The 17,774-nt window shown below is 48.7% G+C and overlaps 1 protein-coding gene across 3 annotated transcripts in view; it reads right to left on the bottom strand.

Moving 5' to 3' along the window:
• LOC309539947 (transcription factor COE1-like) overlaps window positions 1–17,774 on the bottom strand; it is a 105,613-nt gene that overhangs the window by 18,006 nt on the left and 69,833 nt on the right. For all 3 annotated transcript variants that reach the window (XM_082236430.1, XM_082236428.1, XM_082236429.1), the window contains exons 9-12: window positions 16,814–16,931; window positions 15,506–15,639; window positions 13,214–13,340; window positions 9,614–9,702 (exon numbers count right to left, since the gene is read on the bottom strand). In XM_082236430.1, the coding sequence (XP_082092556.1) occupies window positions 9,614–9,702; window positions 13,214–13,340; window positions 15,506–15,639; window positions 16,814–16,931 (468 nt within the window). The remainder of the gene's footprint in view (window positions 1–9,613; window positions 9,703–13,213; window positions 13,341–15,505; window positions 15,640–16,813; window positions 16,932–17,774) is intronic.

Raw genomic sequence — 17,774 nt, 5'->3', positions numbered from 1 at the left:
CAGGAGGGAGGAGAGGAAGTTTGAAGATTCAGAGAACCTTGTAATATAATGTTTGAATTGGTTAGAGATATAGTGTATAAATTTTGAATTCTGGTGCTGGAGGAGACTCTTGAGAGTCCCATGGACTGCAAGAAGATCAAACCTCTCCATTCTGAAGGAAATCAGCCCTGAGTGCTCACTGGAAGGACAGATCCTGAAGCTGAGGCTCCAATACTGTGGCCACTTTCATGAGAAGATTCCCTGGAAAAGACCCTGATGCTGGGAAAGATGGAGGGCACAAGGAGAATGGGAAAACAGAGGACGAGATGGTTGGACAGTGTTCTCGAAACTATGAACATGAGTTTGACCAAGCTGCGGGAGGCAGTGGAAGACAGGAGTGCCTGGCGTGCTCTGGTCCAGGGGGTCACGAAGAGTCAGACACGACTAACCGACAACAACAACAAAGTGTATAAAAATGTGAAAACCTAATTAAAAAATGTTAAAAGAAGAAGAGAAAACACATTTAGTCCTTGCACTGGCTCTGCCTCCCTGTGCCTCTTTGAACATTGCAACCACATAATGCTCTTCTCGAGTGACCTGTGGCTGGGATCACAGGGCACTTCACGTCTCCGCGGATTTCCACTAGAAGGCAACAACCATCCATACAATAGTCTGTATCTTCAGCAGGCAAACACACAAACAAACACACACACGCAAAAATCTAGCAACTTATTTCTTGGTAGCTCCTTAAACATTCCCCGCATGACAGCTCTGAGCAGGCCAGCTGCATGCAAAAATGTATTTGCATATTCCATTGCAGGGATCACCAGCTTTTGGGATCTTGTGGGCATATCTGGAATTCTGACACAGAGCTGTGGACACTCAGGCCCGTCTCAGTCGCTTCTCCTGCAGCCACTCTGGATCACACCAGACAGAGAAAACACATGCACGTACCCACACAAACTCTTTGCATTTCTACAGAGTGAAAGCCGTATCTTTTAGGATTTGCAAAATTTGACACCGGGGGGGGGGGGAGACCCCAACCACTAACAGATAAAAAGTTTACATTGGGAGACTGTGCAGGTAAAAAAAAAAGAAGATTACAGGTCTGGTGTTTGCCAGCACGACAAGCAGATTGCTCTTCGTTGGGCAAATAATTCCTGCACTGCAGTGGGTTGGCCTGTTAGAATTCCTGCTCCGTGATTGCAGTCATGGGATTTTTGTCTACCACATGACGGTGTATGTTTTGACTCCACAGAGTGGGAAGTGACGGAGAAAGGATGTTTGCGTTCCTGTGTTCCGGGAAGTGGGACTATTGTCCTTTGTTCTTTCTCTTTGCTGTCTGATGCTAGAGAGAGAGGGAGCCATGTTGCAGTGTGCCGTGTGTGTTTATATGTAAATAAAGTAGATTAGCCAAAATGCTGAGTTGCTGAGGTTCTGTTACGCAAGCTGCGAAGACTCTGCGGATCCCTAAATGTGCCGATGTCTGTTGGCATCAGTCTCTGCGATGTTCGGGCTGAAGAAAGCTTTTGAAGCTCCTGAATGATCGGCCAGGAGGGAGAGAACATGCCAGTTGGGCATGTGTCTCTGCCAGGGTCCTACTCGAGTGTAGGAAGACCATTGGGCTCCTTTCCAATGTTACAATTCTATGATGATTCAAGACATTGCTCCTTGTTAATCTCTCTCTCCCCCCCCCCCTCTCTCTCTTTCTTGGATGACACCAAAACCGGCAACAAATCACAGAATGCATCTCTGGACAGAGAAATGACCTATGGTTTGATGGTGGTTTTGAATAGATCCCTTGAAAGCCTTCTTATAACTTTGCAGTACGACTGCATCTTAGGCTGGAGTTCTGTTCCAAGGCTTCCACAGATATGCAAAAATGCATATACTTGAACCACCACCCCCATGCGAAAATCCTTGCCCTCCCAGAGCTGGTATGCTGAGCAGGACTTGCCCGGCAAACAAGGCCGAAAGCTTAAAAGCTTTCTAGACCTGCTCAGTGTGCTGCCTTGGCGATGCTCTCGCAAGATCTCGTGGGTCTGTTCGAGTTCCCACGATATCTCGCAGGGCCACCCCCAGGCTTCCAGAACTGGTGCTCCCAGAGGACCTTGCCCAGCAGAGCAAGCCAGAGAGCTTAAAAGCTCTTTTCGAGCCGAGAAAACTTTGCATGCATTTAATTTGCACCATTTCAACCGGCCAGCCTTACACAACGCAAGGCTGAGATTGCTCAAGCTAAACGGCCATGAAATGTGGCCGTACTGTATTACCCAAAGCTCTCAAGGCGACTTATGCAGCAAACCAATAAATATTTAACTATTTTAAACTAGGGGTGGCTACCCCCGCTTGTGCTGCTCACCAAACCCCTCCCTTTGCAGTCCTCCCCACTTCCTCTGACAGCTCTTTCAAACTTGGGGTTCCCGTCCCCTGCCCTGTCTGTGCAAACCCAAGACTGTGAGAAGGCACTATAAATCCTTCAGTGGGAGCTGCGTGATGCTAGCCTTATGCTTCTATGTCTATAGGAAGAAATACAACCATGATAACTGTAGGCTCTATGCCTTGTACACCACCCAGCAAGCTTCTAAGATTTCTAATTTTATTCTGGATTTTATTCTGATCCTGATCTGATTCGAGGATGCATTTTAATTGACTGTCTGATTTTATGTTAATGTATTATACATTTGATGTTAGCCGCTCTGAGCCTGGCTTCGGCTGGGGAGGGCGGGATATAAATAAAATTTATTATTATTAATCTTGTAATGTTGGTCACACACTTTTTAGACATGCATAATTTCACGACACAGTAAAATTCAGTTTTGCTAGCAAAGCGGGGGTTAAATTACCCCCTTTCTAGTCCCGGAATGATTGCAAGGAGTGTTCGTGCGACACCTCTGCAGGCTGCAGCCAACACACTAATGTGTCGTGACACACAGTTTGGAAAACTCTTTGTGAAACAGCAGCACAAAAATATTTAATTGCAGTATTTAATTGGTTGCAGTCCTAAGAACCTGGAAGGAAGCGGCTGTCTTTTCGAGCCACTGATTTCAGTTGCGTCTCAGGGAGAGGTCCTTGCTGTGCTCCTTAACCTGCCCCCCTGGCCTTCCTCTCCCCTCCCAGCCCCCCCCCAGCCCACTACCAATGATGACGGCTCTAGACTGTACATCAGGATCTCAAGGCTATTGGATTGCTGTCAAGCTAAGTGCCAGCAATCAGAAGTTCTTGCTCTTCTGTCTTCTGCAATATCTCCCCGATCAATACGGTAATGGAGCGGAGGGGGGGGGGAGCTTGGGGCTGGTGGGGGGGGGAGCTGGGGGGAGAGACTGCAGGCCGCTTTGCACACATTTAGCTCCCGTTAAGGGGATATAAAACACCCAGTTATTTCTGGACCAAATCATCAAATGGGGGGGGGGGCGGCGGCAGGAGGACGACAGCAGCTAGGTGGCCCCTCAAAGTCATGCAGCCCCCCCAAAGCCAAAAAGACTTCTGCAATCTGGTGGAGTTATAGAATGTTAAAAATGGAGGGATGATCACCATGAGACCTTTTACCAGCTGAATCCATGAACAGGGCTCAACTGAAACTAGATCAGCTGGATAGCTCAGTCGACTAGACTGTGGTGCTGATAACACCAAGGTTGTAAGTTCGATCCCTGTATGGGACAGCTACGTCTTCCTGCGTTGCAGGGGGTTGGACTAAATGATCCTCAGGGTCCCTTCCCGTTCTATGATTCTATAATTCTGGATTTGGCTCTGAGTCTGAGCTTCCTCGTGCCTGACATAAACACACAAATATACACATCACTACTGACACACTGTCAACTCTGGTCAGACAGGTGTTGCAGGATTTTATTTTTTTAACAACCTGTCAAACCTGTTTGGCCAGCCTGCCTCTTCCAACTAATAATAATAATAATAATAATAATACTAGTAATAATTTTGTTATTTATATGCTGCCCATTGGACTGGGTTTCTCCAGCCACTCTGGGTGGCTCCCAACAAAATAGTAAAAACATAATAAAACATTCGACCATTAAAAGCTTCCCTGTATGGGGCTGCCTTTAGATGTCTTCTAAAAGATATATACCATATTTTTCACTCTATAAGACGCACCAGACCACAAGACGCACCTAGTTTTTGGAGGAGGAAAACAAGAAAAAATATATTCTGAATCTCAGAAGCCAGAACAGCAAGAGGGATCGCTGTGCAGTGAAAGCAGCAATCCCTCTTGTTTTTCTGGCTTCTGGGATAGCTGTGCAGCCTGCATTCGCTCCATAAGACGCACACACATTTCCCCTTACTTTTTAGGAGGGAAAAAGTGGGTCTTATAGAACAAAAAATACGGTAATTATTCATCTCCTTGACAACTGATGGGAGGGTGTTCCACAGGGCGGGTGCCGCCACCGAGAAGGCCCTCTGCCTGGTTCCCTTAACCTCACTTCTCGCAGTGAGGGAATCGCCAGAAAACCTTCGGAGCTGGACCTCAGAGTCCGGGCTGAATGATGGGTGTGGAGACGCCGCTTCAGGTTTACAGAGCCAAGGCCATTCAGAGCTTTAAAGGTTAGCAACAATACTCTGAACTGTGCTCAGAAACGTACTGGGAGCCAGTGTAGAACTTTAGGACTGGTGTTATATGGTCTCGCCGGCCACTCCCAGTCTCCAGTTTGGCACCTACATTCTAGCTTAGTTGTAGTTAGTTTCTGATTCATCTTGAAGGGTAGCCACAGGTAGAGCCCATTGAATTCTCTAAAACCGCTGCTGTATCCTCTTCCAGCCTGCATTCCTGCAGCCAGGATACAGTTAAGCTTGCACACACACAAACGCACACACACACAAACACAATTAGCATGTATACCTGTTGTCAGTTCTGCATGATGCATGGGGCGAAGGGCAAGGTGGGGGGCCGCGATGCTGAGAAAGGAAGAAGGGTCTGTTTCATCATAGCCCGGATACGACAGGTAGCTTAACTATGATGAATGGCTGGGCCAGACTAGCCACCGCCTTGAAGTCTTTGCGAAGGGAGAGAGAAATCAGTGGATACAGAGATTCACTGTCACAATTAATAAACCTCTCCCGGGGGTCGAGGCTCCTCTGTTAAGGCTCACGCCGGCATCTAGGGAACCTCTCTGCAAGGCCCTGCGTGCTTCAGCGATGCGTCCAAACTTACGGGAGACGGGAGGGCTGTCAACTTTTTAAGCCACCCACTGCATCTCTGCAGGTGGAAGTATTTAAAGAAAGCCTGTCCTGCTAATTTCTGCAGTTCGAGCTGTGCTTAAAAGCACAGGAGCAGGCCAGGCTGCTTTTGCCCGTTCGGACTGGAATTTCCCTGATGGAAATTTATCATTTGCCCGATAATAAATGCTGGAAATGTAAAGAAAACGAAGGCACATTCTTTCACCTTTGGTGGACGTGCCCAAGGATTAAGGCTTTCTGGGAGACGATATATAATGAACTGAAAAAGGTATTTAAATATACCCTTTTGAAGAAACCAGAGGCCTTTCTTCTGGGCATAGTTGACCAATCGGTGTTAAAGAAGGACAGAACTTTCTTTATGTATGCCACAACAGCAGCAAGAATACTTATCGCAAAATATTGGAAGACACAAGATCTACCCACTCTGGAAGAATGGCAGATGAAGGTGATGGACTATATGGAATTAGCGGAAATGACTGGCAGGATCCAAGATCAGGGGGAAGAGTCAGTGGAAGAAGATTGGAAGAAATTTAAAGATTATCTACAGAGACAATGTAAAATTAACGAACTTTAGAATAATGTTGGATTAAAATTAAGAGGTTTCTAGCTGTAATGGGTCAAAAGAATATGAAAAAATGGGTTTATAGAAGTAAAATTTCAAGATCATAAAAATTTAAGAATAAAGATTTGGGTAGGATAAAGAGGGAAACAAATTGCTGAGCTAATAAACTGAATTGGAATACAAAAAAGAGAGGTATGAGGGGGTCCAAGAAACAAGTAAACGAAAAATAATGGCTGTATTTTTTCTTTTTTCTTTTTTTGTTTGTTTTATCCCTTTTTTGTAATGTAAAAATCTTAATAAAAATCTTATAAAAAAAAAGGAATTTCCCTGACGGAGGCCAGGATTTCCTGGGTTTAACAGCTATCCGTGGCTGCTTGCCGTGACGCCCACGTCCTGCTCCTTCCCAGCCCGAAGTGGAGATATTGGGCATCGAACCTGGGACCCGTTGCAGGAAAAGGAAGTGCGTAACCCCCAAACTGCAGCGTAAGAACATAAGAAGAGGTTTTTCTGGATCAGGCCTATGGTCCAGCAGTTCCAGCATCAGCTTCTCCCAGGGGCGAACCAGATGCTTGTGTGGAACCTGCAAGCAGGATTCGAACACAAGATCCTCTCTCCTCTTGTGGTTTCCAGCAGTCGGCATCCAGAAGCATCACTGCCTCTGGATGAAGTGAATATTGCTTTTATATAGCAAACAGATGAAGAATCGGAAGTTCTTTCTGAATCTTAGTTTTCTAACTTTCTCTTTTAACTTCTTCTTCTTCTTCTCTCTCTCTCTCTCTCTCTCTCTTCCCCCTTTTTGAGTTTCTATTGTAGCTAGATAAAAGTCTTGGTTTGATTTTTAAAAGGGGGAAAGATATTAAGCTTTGTATTTTTCTCTAAAAACCTGAACAGAACTTATTTTTTAAAAAGGAAGCATTGTGGCTAGTAGCCTTTGAAAGCCTCCTCCACGAATTTGTCCAATCTGTAAAGCGATCCTAGTTGGACGTCATTTCTACCACCTGAGGCAGGGAGTTCCACAGTTTATTTATTACTGTTATTATTTTATTACATTTCTATACTGCCCTTCATTCGAGGATCCTAGGGCAGCTTACAATATAAAATTGTAACTTTGTGCCATGTGAATATTTTGTAGTCTCGCTTCCCCTTTGCCTGTTGATGGGCCTGACAATCACTTTCTGGACCAGCAAAAGAAGCAATTTATTTGCACCCACCCCCTAATTAACTTATTGAATTCCTTCCAATGAAATGTGCTTAATCGCAATGAACATTGGGTTGACACCTGCAGAACTGGCATTAAGGCACCTGCTTAAATCTCACCTGATGGGTGATCTAGCCATACCTGATATCTTAAGCTGATCTACTGATTCACAATGCATTTTTTTTGTTTTACAAACATAATTTCACAGCTGAATTCATTCTCTCTAACATATAGGTCTCTGAATGAAACAACTAGGGCAGACTTTGCAAAGCTGGTGTTTGCTCAGATGTTTTGGACTACAGCCGTGCTGTCTGAGGCTGATGGGCATTGTAGTCTAAAAAATATCAGGAGTGCACCAGCTTAGCAAAGGTTGAGCATGTGGTCACTACATAGTTTAGAGTATAGGCGAGTAACAGGTGGCATGACGGAAGTGCACAAAATTATGCTTAGCATGGGCAGAGTGGATGGAGAAAAATATTTCTTCCTCTCTCTTGTAATGTTAGGACAAGAGAGGACCCTTGTACCTACGGGACCGCCTATCCCGGTATGCCCCGCGGAGGACCTTAAGGTCCATAAATAGTAACACCCTAGAGGTCCCGGGCCCTAAGGAAATCAGATTAGCCTCAACCAGAGCTAGGGCCTTTTCAACCGGCCTGGTGGAACGCTCTGCCTCATGAGACCAGGGCCCTGCAGGATCTGATTTCTTTCCTAAGACAGACTCGTTCCACCTGGCCTTTGGCTTGGAATCAACTTGATCCCCTTCCCCTCTTTCCTTTTTCCTTTCTCATTCTGTGATGGAACTCCTATTTGGGGACTTCCCTGGCTTTTTTCTGGCCCACGTAGGACCAGTCTGGATAGTTGGCCTTGGTGAAGACTTGACGTTTTCATCCCCCCAAAGTTTTTGATTTGAGTTTCTACTGAAATGAGGCTGCATTTTAATGTTGTATTTTAATATTGCTTTTAAGCTGTATTTTAATCAATTGTTTTTATACCTGGTGTTAGCCGCCCTGAGCCCGGTCTTGGCTGGGGAGGGCAGGGTATAAATAAAATATATTATTATTATTAAACTACGGAACTCCTTGCCACAGGAGTGACGGCTTTTAAAAAGGTCTGGACAAATTCCTGGAGGAGAGGACTATCGATGGCCAACCAGCCAGGATAGCTACGCTTTTCCTCCACTTCTGAACACCAGTTGCTGGAAACCACGGGGGGGGGGGGGAGTGCATTTGAGTTCGAATCCGGCTTGTGGCCTGGGTTGGCAACTGTGAGAAAAGGATGCCTTCTTATGTACTTACACGCCTGGCTTAGAAGCACTCACAAACACCTCAATTCTTAAGTGGAGGATGTTGGAGAAGATGGACTACTGGTCCCAAGCTGCAGAGCAATTCCAACATCCCCGTACACGGAATCCAGTTCCCCAGCGTGCCAAGGCCACGGAAGCAGCGCTGCGCCATGCGCTCCGGCACCAAAGGGAGGCCTGCGCGCAGGAACGCGGCCGCAGCAGCGATTGCAGCGTCCCTGTCAGCCCATGATGAATGGCTCCAATTTGGAGGCCGGTTCTCGCTGTCACTCTCCACCCGAAGGCCCTCCCTCTCACCGCCAGCTGTTCTCTGCCCAGAGGCATTAGCCACGCTTTGGCGAGGACAGCCGGAGCGCGTGGAACAAAGGAGCAACCTGTCTCCAGCAAGCGCAAGACTAATCGAGGGGTCTGCGTGCCGGTTGTGTCGGGGAGGTGCGCGGGGCTCACTTACGCACGCTACTGATGCACTCCCAGTCTGATGATGTGGGTCTCTCATTGCTCCGGTGCCAGAAGGTGGGGGAAATGCGTGGTCCCCAGAATTGGCTGGGCTGTAGGAAGCCGAGACCCACACGGCCCAGCACTCTGCTTCCGAGAGAGGACAGGGAAGCAGAGCGTCAGGGAGCAGACCACCACCCTCTTCTCTGGTGACTAGGAGTGGCCGCCGGGACCACATAACACCGGTCCTATGAGATCTGCATTGGCTCCCAGTACGTTTCCAAGCACAATTCAAAGTGTTGGTGCTGGCCTTTAAAGCCCTAAACGGCCTCGGTCCTGTATACCTGAAGGAGCGTCTCCACCCCCATCATTCAGTCCGGACACTGAGGTCCAGCTCCGAGGGCCTTCTGGCGGTTCCCTCACTATGAGAAGCCAAGTTACAGGGAACCAGGCAGAGGGCCTTCTCAGTGGTGGTGCCCGCCCTGTGGAACGCCCTCCCACCAGATGTCACGGAAATAAGTAGCTATCTTATCTTTAAAAGACATCTGAAGGCAGCCCTGTTTAGGGAAATTTTAAATATTTAATGCTGCATTGTTTTTAACACTCGCTTGGAAGCTGCCCAGAGTGGCTGGGGAAGCACAGCCAGATGGGCGGGGTATAAATAATAAATTATTATTATATTATTTGTGTCGGGACCTGGTTCTTGGTGGCACACAGAGGCTCCCTTTTGGCTTGGAGCCCTCGGCAGACCTTCTCTCCACGAACTCCCCTAGCCTCCGAACATCGTGGGTTGCGATTCGGCGCTTCCGCGCATGCGTGACCGCCGAAACCCGGACGTAACCCGTTCTGGTACTTCCGGGTTTCGGCAGTCCGCAACCCAAAAAAACGCAACCTGAAGTGGCTGTAACCCGAGGTATGACTATACATCCAAATGCCTTGTGAGATTCCCTACCTTGGGCAAACGTTCAGGGTCTCCGGGATGTCGCGGAATCACCTTCTGCAAGCGCAGGAAGCCGTAGTCAATGGTTGGCTCATTCAAGGCTGCAGGCGGAAAGAGTGAGCAGGTTAGAATCCAGTGAATTGGGGTCGTTGTTGAGAGACAGAGCGGCCAGAACGGTGTGGCTACTCCCGTAAATTTGTGCATTCTTCGGATACCAAATCCCGTTCACAGAGGGCTTTCCTCTAGACAGTGTTACCTCCAGACATATTCTAAACCTATTTTAAAGTCATCCCTTCCTCCTGTGGGTGGGAGTTCCATATCTTAACTACACGCTAGGCAAAGGAATCGTTCTTTTGGTCTGTGCTTAACCTCCTGGCTTTCAGCCCCATATGCTGTCCACCAAGCCCCAGTGTCACAAGAAGGGGAGAAAAAAACCTCCCTCTTCCCTTTCCCTCTCAAAACAGGTACTTCTTCACATTCATTTTATTTAAAGCATCTTCACCCTTTAACAGAAAAAAGAGGCTTCCTTGTAGTCTAAATGACACCACACAAAAGGAAAAGGGAGGAGGAGGGAGGAGGAAAAATGGCAAACGGGCGCTAGTTCTTAGTTACGTAGTTCCTGTAATGACCAGCTGGAACAGAAAGAATTCAAGGAGAGGAAGAGAGTTGAAATGGTGGAGGGAGCAGGGCCTCTGAATACCAGTTGCTGGAAATCGCAGGAGGGGAGAGAACTCTTGTGGGTTTCCGTTTGGGGCATGGCAGGGGGTTGGACTAGATGACCCTTGGGACCCCTTCCAAATCTACGATTCTATGATTCTAACCCCCTCCAATGTAGGAATAAAGGTAAAGGGACCCCTGACCATTAGGTCCAGTCGTGGCCGACTCTGGGGTTGCGGCGTTCATCTCGCTTTATTGGCAGAGGGAGCCGGCGTACAGCTTCCGGGTCATGTGGCCAGCAGGACTAAGCCACTTCTGGCGAACCAGAGCAGCGCACGGAAATGCCGTTTACCTTCCCGCCAGAGCGGTACCTATTTATCTACTTGCACTTTTGACGTGCTTTCGAACTGCTAGGTTGGCAGGAGCAGGGACCGAGCAACGGGAGCTCACCCCGTTGCGGGGATTCGAACCGCCAACCTTCTGCTCAGCAAGTCCTAGGCTCTGTGATTTAACCCACAGCACCACCCGTGTCCCGATAGTGTAGGAATAGCCTGCGGCAAAAGTTCCAAAAGCACACCTTCAACCTGCCCTCATACGAGATGCCTTCGGGGACAATACCAGTGCTAAAGAACAGCAAGACTCTGCCCACAAGAACATAAGGAGAACGTTGCTGGGACAGGCCAAGGGGCCACCTGGTTCAGCCTCTCACGGTGGCTTGTGGGACACCCGAGAGGAAGGATTCGAACACAGGAGCCCTCTGGGATCCAGAAGAATTGCTGCCTTCCACCTTGGAGGCACAGAAATAGCCATCACTGGTCCTCACCTTCAGGAGCCAGGCAAAAACATCCCTTTATTCCCCAGGCCTTTGACTAATTAAACCATCTATGGCCTTTTAATCTCTCTCTCTCTGTATGTGGTGGTGGAATTTGAATTTGTATCTCTGGCATGTATCTATGTGTTTTTATATTGCAACCAGCCCTGTGATCCTCGGAGAAAGAGAGGCAAAGAAATTGAACAAATAACAACATTGATATGAATAATCATAAATGATCTCTTCTCCCCCCTTTCTGCTCTCCTCCTCTTTCGCCCCCCCCCAATCTCCGAGGCACAGAGAGTTAGGGATTCCACCCCCCTCCAATAACCTGTCTATCACCCAGAAGGCACATACTCCCCCTCCCCCTTTAAACCTCCTCCCTCCGAGATTGGCGCGCTTCATTACTGAACCAAGATGAAGATAGATTGCCTGATTTAGCGTAAACATATGCTGCAATTCCAGTTCTGGGCAGCGTTCGTGCAGGAGTAATTGGTATTGATTTTCTCCCTGTTCCCCCCGCCCCCACCCCCACCCCTGGAAGGCCTTTCACAGGCCAGAGCACACGGGATTACCCATGCAACGAGGGGTAGGACGACACACACACAGAGATGCGGTCACTGGGTTGTGCTTTTGGGGACAGGGGAAGACGGGCCGAGACGGGGTCTTGACAGCTCTCCCGTTCTGAATTCCACACATGGGCTCAGATGCGTGAAGGGCAGGCCAGAGCACGTGCTCCCATTGTCCCACAGGTGGGGGGTACTTCATATGCTTGGCCCCACCATTGGGGCACCAGTATAATGAAATAATAATAATAATAATTTATTATTTATACCCCACACATCTGGCTGGGTTTCCCCAGCCACTCTGGGCGGCTTCCAACAGAATATTAAAATATAATAACCTATTAAACATTAATCTTCCCTAAACAGGGCTGCCTTCAGATGTCTTCTAAAAGTCTGGTAGTTGTTGTTCTCTTTGACATCTGGTGGGACGGCGTTCCACAGGGAGGGCGCCACTACCGAGAAGGCCCTCTGCCTGGTTCCCTGTAACTTGGCTTCTCTCAGCGAGGGAACCGCTAGATGGCCCTTGGCTCTGGACCTCAGTGTCCGGGCTGAATGATGGGGGTGGAGACGCTCCTTCAGGTCTACTGGACCGAGGCCATTTAGGGCTTTCAAGGTCAGCACCAACACTTTGAATTGTGCTCGGTAACGTACTGGGAGCGAATGTAGGTCTTTCAAGACCGGTGTGATATGGTCTCAGCGGCCGCTCCCAGTCACCAGTCTAGCTGCCGCATTCTAATTGTAGTTTCCGGGTCACCTTCAAAGGTAGCCCCACGTAGAGCGCGTTGCAGTAGTCCAAGCGGGAGATAACCAGAGCATGCACCACTCTGGCAAGACAGTCCGCGGGCAGGTAGGGTCTCATCCTGCGTGCCAGATGGAGCTGGGAGACAGCTGCCCTGGACACAGAATTGACCTGCATCTCCATGGACAGCTGTGAGTCCAGAATGATTCGCAGGCTGCGCACCTGGTCCTTCAGGGGCACAGTTACCCCATTCAGGACCAGGGAGTCCTCCACACCTGTTTGCCCTCTGTCCCCCAAAACCAATACTTCTGTCTTGTCAGGATTCAACCTCAATCTGTTTGCTAAAAAGAGCCTGCTGTATCAGAACAATGGGCTGTTAGCCCAGCATCCTGCTCTCACAGCGACCAGCCAGGTGCCTCTTCTGAGAACCCACAAGCAGGATTCGAACACAAGGGCCACTCGACCTTCCTGCGGTTTCCAGAAACTGGTATTCAGAAGCATCGCAGACCATAGCCATAGCGGCTAGTAGTCAACCCCAGCCCTCTCCTCCTCCATGAATTTGTCTAATCCTCTTTTAAAGCCCCCAGGGTGAGTGCCCATCACTGCCTCCTGTGGCAGAGAGTTCCATAGTTCAACCACGCAAAGACAGATTTTCTTTGGTCTCTCCCGAAGTTGCACTGACCACTGGCTGCAAATTCAGGGAGATCAGATGAGTGCCATCATTTCACAGCAAAGCCAGGAGTTCCAAAGGCCACGTAGGACCGTGAGCTGTCTGAAAAGTCAATACCCGATGCCCCTGGCACCACCTCCCCACAAAAGAAGACCGCCCCAACTCTCACCAGTGTAAACAAAGCGTCCTGGTGCTCCTTTGCAGAACTGCTTCGATTTGTAGGAGAGGGTCACTTCCACCACTCCGGGAATGTGCCTTGGCGGAGTCTGCACACGGATTGCGTGTGGCGTGATGAGCTGTTAAGAGAGGTGGGCAGACATATAAAAGCAGAACAAGAGCCAATGGCAAATTGAGACCAGCATCCTGTTCTCACAGATCATTGAAATTGCAATACATTATTTTCACTTACAGCTAGGTAGCCGTGTTGGTCTGTCATAGTCAAAATAAAAAAATTCCTTCCAGTAGCACCTTAAAGACCAACTAAGTTAGTTCTTGGTATGAGCTTTCATGTGCATGCACACGAAAAGTGTGTATCTGAAGAAGTGTGCATGCACACGAAAGCACATACCAAGAACTAACTTAGTTGGTCTTTAAGGTGCTACTGGAAGGAATTATTTTCACTTGTACAATTTGTATACAGTGAGATTACACGAGCACCCCCAACCCAGCTCTCTTAGTCTTAATTCCCCTCGTTTACTGACGCACACCCACCAAACCCGAAAGTCAGTTGCCCTGTTGTTATCTTTTCATTCAGCAGCCTAACAGCCCACGGATAGAAGCTGTTCTTTACCCTGTTGGTGCAACTAATCCTGGGTGGGATGTGGGTGGCGCTGTGGGTTAAACCACAGAGCCTAGGACTTGCCGATCAGAAGGTTGGTGGTTCGAATCCCCGCGACGGGGTGAGCTCCCATTGCTCGGTCCCTGCTCCTGCCCACCTAGCAGTTCGAAAGCATGTCAAAGTGCAAGTAGATAAATAGGTACCACTCTGGCGGGAAAATAAATGGTGTTTCTGTGCACTCCTCTGGTTTCGCCAGAAGCGGCTTAGTCCTGCTGGCCACATGACCTGGCCACATGACCTGAAAGCTGTACGCCAAGGGCAGGAGATAAGAAAGTGCCGGCCAGGGTGTGAGTCATCCCTGAGAATTTTCCTCACTCTCCTAATGCAACGTTCTTCTGCTATTTCATCCCGCGGATTCACGCGTCAGCCCATGATATCTTGTGCTGTTTTCACCACCCCTTCCTGAACTTTTACGGAGCTCTGGGGCTGCCGTTGGGGAGCCAGAGGCCACTGAGCCTGAATTCCATGGACCCCAGAAACACCTCCCAGAGCACTATCAGGCCAGAATTGGGACCCTCATGCGCACCTTTCCCCGAGGAACCCAATGTCCCCAATAGGACCTTGCCTATCCAGCAGGTCAGGGCGGGCAGGAGACTATGGAAAGGAGGAGGAGGAGATGACCATTGCAGTGGGTTGGACTAGATGATCCTTGGGTCCTTCCAACGATTCTATGATTCTATCTCCAGGCCAGAAGGCTGGCCCTTTAAGAGCTATCCACAAGGCGGCAGGCCTGTAGCTGAGCAGAAGAGCATCTGCCTTGGGTTCAAGTCCCCAGAGATCCCTGCTTGCAACCCTGGAGAACTACAGCTGCCAGTCCGAAAAGACAATACTGGTTCCTGGCGGGTCACACAGTGGTCTGGCTCTGGATACATCAGCATGCTTCTTTCCCCTGTGGGATCTGGCACCAGACTAGAACACCCTTCCTTTTCATCAGTTAAGTTGCCAACCACAGCTGGGCAACCAGACGCAGAGGCCTCTCTATGTTGCAACCTCCATTGTTTTGCTGCCAGCTTGAACTGTCATGGCTCCCTGCAAAGCACCCTGGGAGCTGCAGTTTGGAAAGGCTGCTCGCAAATCTCTGGTTTTTTAGGGGGGAACGATTGGCAAACCAAGTTTCAAGTCCTCAGTGTGCACATAAAAAGAAATCGTTACTTAGGGGAACTGAATTTAATTCTAAATTATATTCCGGAAACGTGGGTGATTTCAAGGGGTCAAAAAATAATAATGGATGTGCCGTGCTATATTAGAAGCAAATAAACTTGTTTCGATGAATTGGAAGAGCCGCAAAAAGATTCCATTGAGCACATGGATTATGGACAGATTAGCTACATATGAACAAATTGCATGTCGACGCAAAATAAGAATGGATAAATATGAAGAAATCTGGAACGAATATTTAAGCGATAAGGCGGACAGTTGTGGGAAGTAGGGGGAGGAGAGAGAGGTGGGGAAATAGTGTTAAAAAAGGTGTAGTTGTAGGTATATCAGTGCATTCAAATCTGAATTGTCAAATTGTGTTATTATGGTTTTTGTTGTATGTGTCTTTTGCGGTTGATGTTTGTATTGAAAAGATGATTAAACAAATTAAAAAAAGAAGTCCCCAGCGTGCCCCTGGAGACTCACCTCGCTCCACACCAACATGGTGCCAAAGACCACCTGCAGCCCATCAAAGAAGTTGTCCCCGATGACGATGACGGTGGCGCCGCCCGTCGTCCAGCCTTCGCTGGGGCTGATGGCTTTGATGCAGGGGGTGGCAGCTTCAGGAAGGGAGGGGGGAGAGACAAGGCAGAGAGTCAGCAACTGGGGTGAGCGGAAGAAGAGAGGTGCAGATCACCATAAGAAGGGAAAGTGGGCAGTGATGTGGGGCGCAGAGGAGGGCAAAGGGGATGGCAGTGCATTTCGGAGGGAAGGAAAAATAGGCAATGAAGGGGGTTGGACTAGATGGCCTTCGGGGGTCCCTTCCAACTCTACAGTTCTCTGATTCCAGGCTTCCGAGCCGATGAGGATTATAGAGAACCATATGCTATGACAGCCCCAAGAGAAAGGTGGTCCTTCTTCATAGAATCGTTGGAAGGCACGCTAAGGACCATCTAGTCCAACCCCAAATCATTTGCCCACATTAGTGCACAGAAAATAATAATAATAATAATAATAATAATAATAATAATAATAATAATAATACAGTGGTACCTCTGGATGCGAACGGGATCCGTTCTGGAGCCCCGTTTGCATCCTGAAGCGAACACAACCTGCGTCTGCACATGCACGTGTCATGATTCGCCACTTCCGCACATGCGCGTGACGTCGTTTTGAGCGACTGCGCATGTGCAAGTGGCGATACCCGAAAGTAACACGCTCCATTACTTCCAGGTCGCCGTGGAGTGCAACCCGGAAATCCTTAACCTGAAGCTACTTCAACCTGAGGTATGACTGTAATAATAATTATTATTATTATTATTATTATTATTATTATTATTATTATTATTAATACCCCGCCCATCTGGCCAGGTTTCCCCAGCCACTCTGGGCGGCTTCCAACAAAACTTTAAAATAAAATAATTGCTGTCGTCATCCATCTGTCTCGAGAGTCAATAGAGTGTGCCTCCGGGGGTGGAGTCAAACCACTGCATTAGCAGTACCAAAGGGTACTGCAGAAGTCTGGGCAGCATGCATGGGGGACCTGGGCTGCCCAGACGACAAGACCCCCCTCTCGGCCCCACTCTGAAAAGCAGAGTGATATGTTAGGCACCAGCTTGCCGGAAGGCGGCGTACAAGGCGCCACAGAAAATAATATATGGAGATGAGCAGTGATTCTTGCAACACATCGATGTACAACTGCGATATTCTTTCGTAAACCTAGAATCTGTGATAAGGTCTGGCTACGATAAGATCTGACGCCTGAGTTTGCCACTGCGCTGCTGCAACACAGACCTTCAGAGGGGTCCAGCCTTCTTGCTCGCCTCCCATGCTTGGAGTTGTTGTGCACAAACATGTTATCAGACACCGCAAGGACATGGCCGTCCACATTGACTGTCGTCGACACCACAACCTAAAGGGGAAGAGAGATTAGGGGTTTGCCAAGGAGGAGGAGGAGACATCTAGACTCCCAGCAAAACAGCAATTTCCTGGTCCTCAGAAGGTAGAAAAACAGGCTAGACAACCATCGGGGTCATTCCATCAACGAGAGGGTACCATCCAAGAGTATAGGGTGACATCTGCCCCTGTCCCGCCCCGCCGAGCATCTCTGATGCAATTTGTCACAGCCAGATTTGCCCCTTGATGCCTTTCAGCTGCTTGGCTGCACATTACAGTATCTGCAAAAAGAAATAAGGTGGAAGGCCAGCTGCCAATTTGCACACTGGCAGGTGCGCAGCCTGGGGTCATTTTGGACTCACAGCTGTCCATGGAGGCACAGGTCAATTCTGTGTCCAGGGCAGCCGTTTACCAGCTCCATCTGGTACGCAGGATGAGACCCTGCCTGCCCGCAGTCTCACCAGAGTGGTGCATGCTCTGGTTATCTCCCGCTTGGACTACTGCAATGCGCTCTATGTGGGGCTACAACTAACCACAACTAATCTTCTGGGGCTACCCAGAAACCACAACTAATCCAGGATGTGGCAGCCAGACTGGGGACTGGGAGTGGCCGCCGAGACCATATAACACAGGTCCTGAAAGTTCTATATTGGCTTGCAGGACATTTCCGAGCACAATTCAAAGTGTTGGTGCTGACTTTGAAAGCCCTAAATGGCCTCAACCCAGTATACCTGAAGGAGCGTCTCTGTCCCCATTGCTCAGTTTGGACACGGAGGTCCAGCGCCGAGGGACTTCTGACAGTTCCCTCACTGCAAGAAGCTAGAGAACCAGACAGAGGGCCTTCTTGGTAGTGGCACCC

Source organism: Podarcis vaucheri (assembly GCF_965113315.1).
Source record: "Podarcis vaucheri genome assembly, chromosome: 9".
Taxonomy (NCBI): domain Eukaryota; kingdom Metazoa; phylum Chordata; class Lepidosauria; order Squamata; family Lacertidae; genus Podarcis; species Podarcis vaucheri.
Note: the sequence above shows the minus strand (reverse complement) of the source record. Positions and strands in the feature narration are given on the sequence as shown.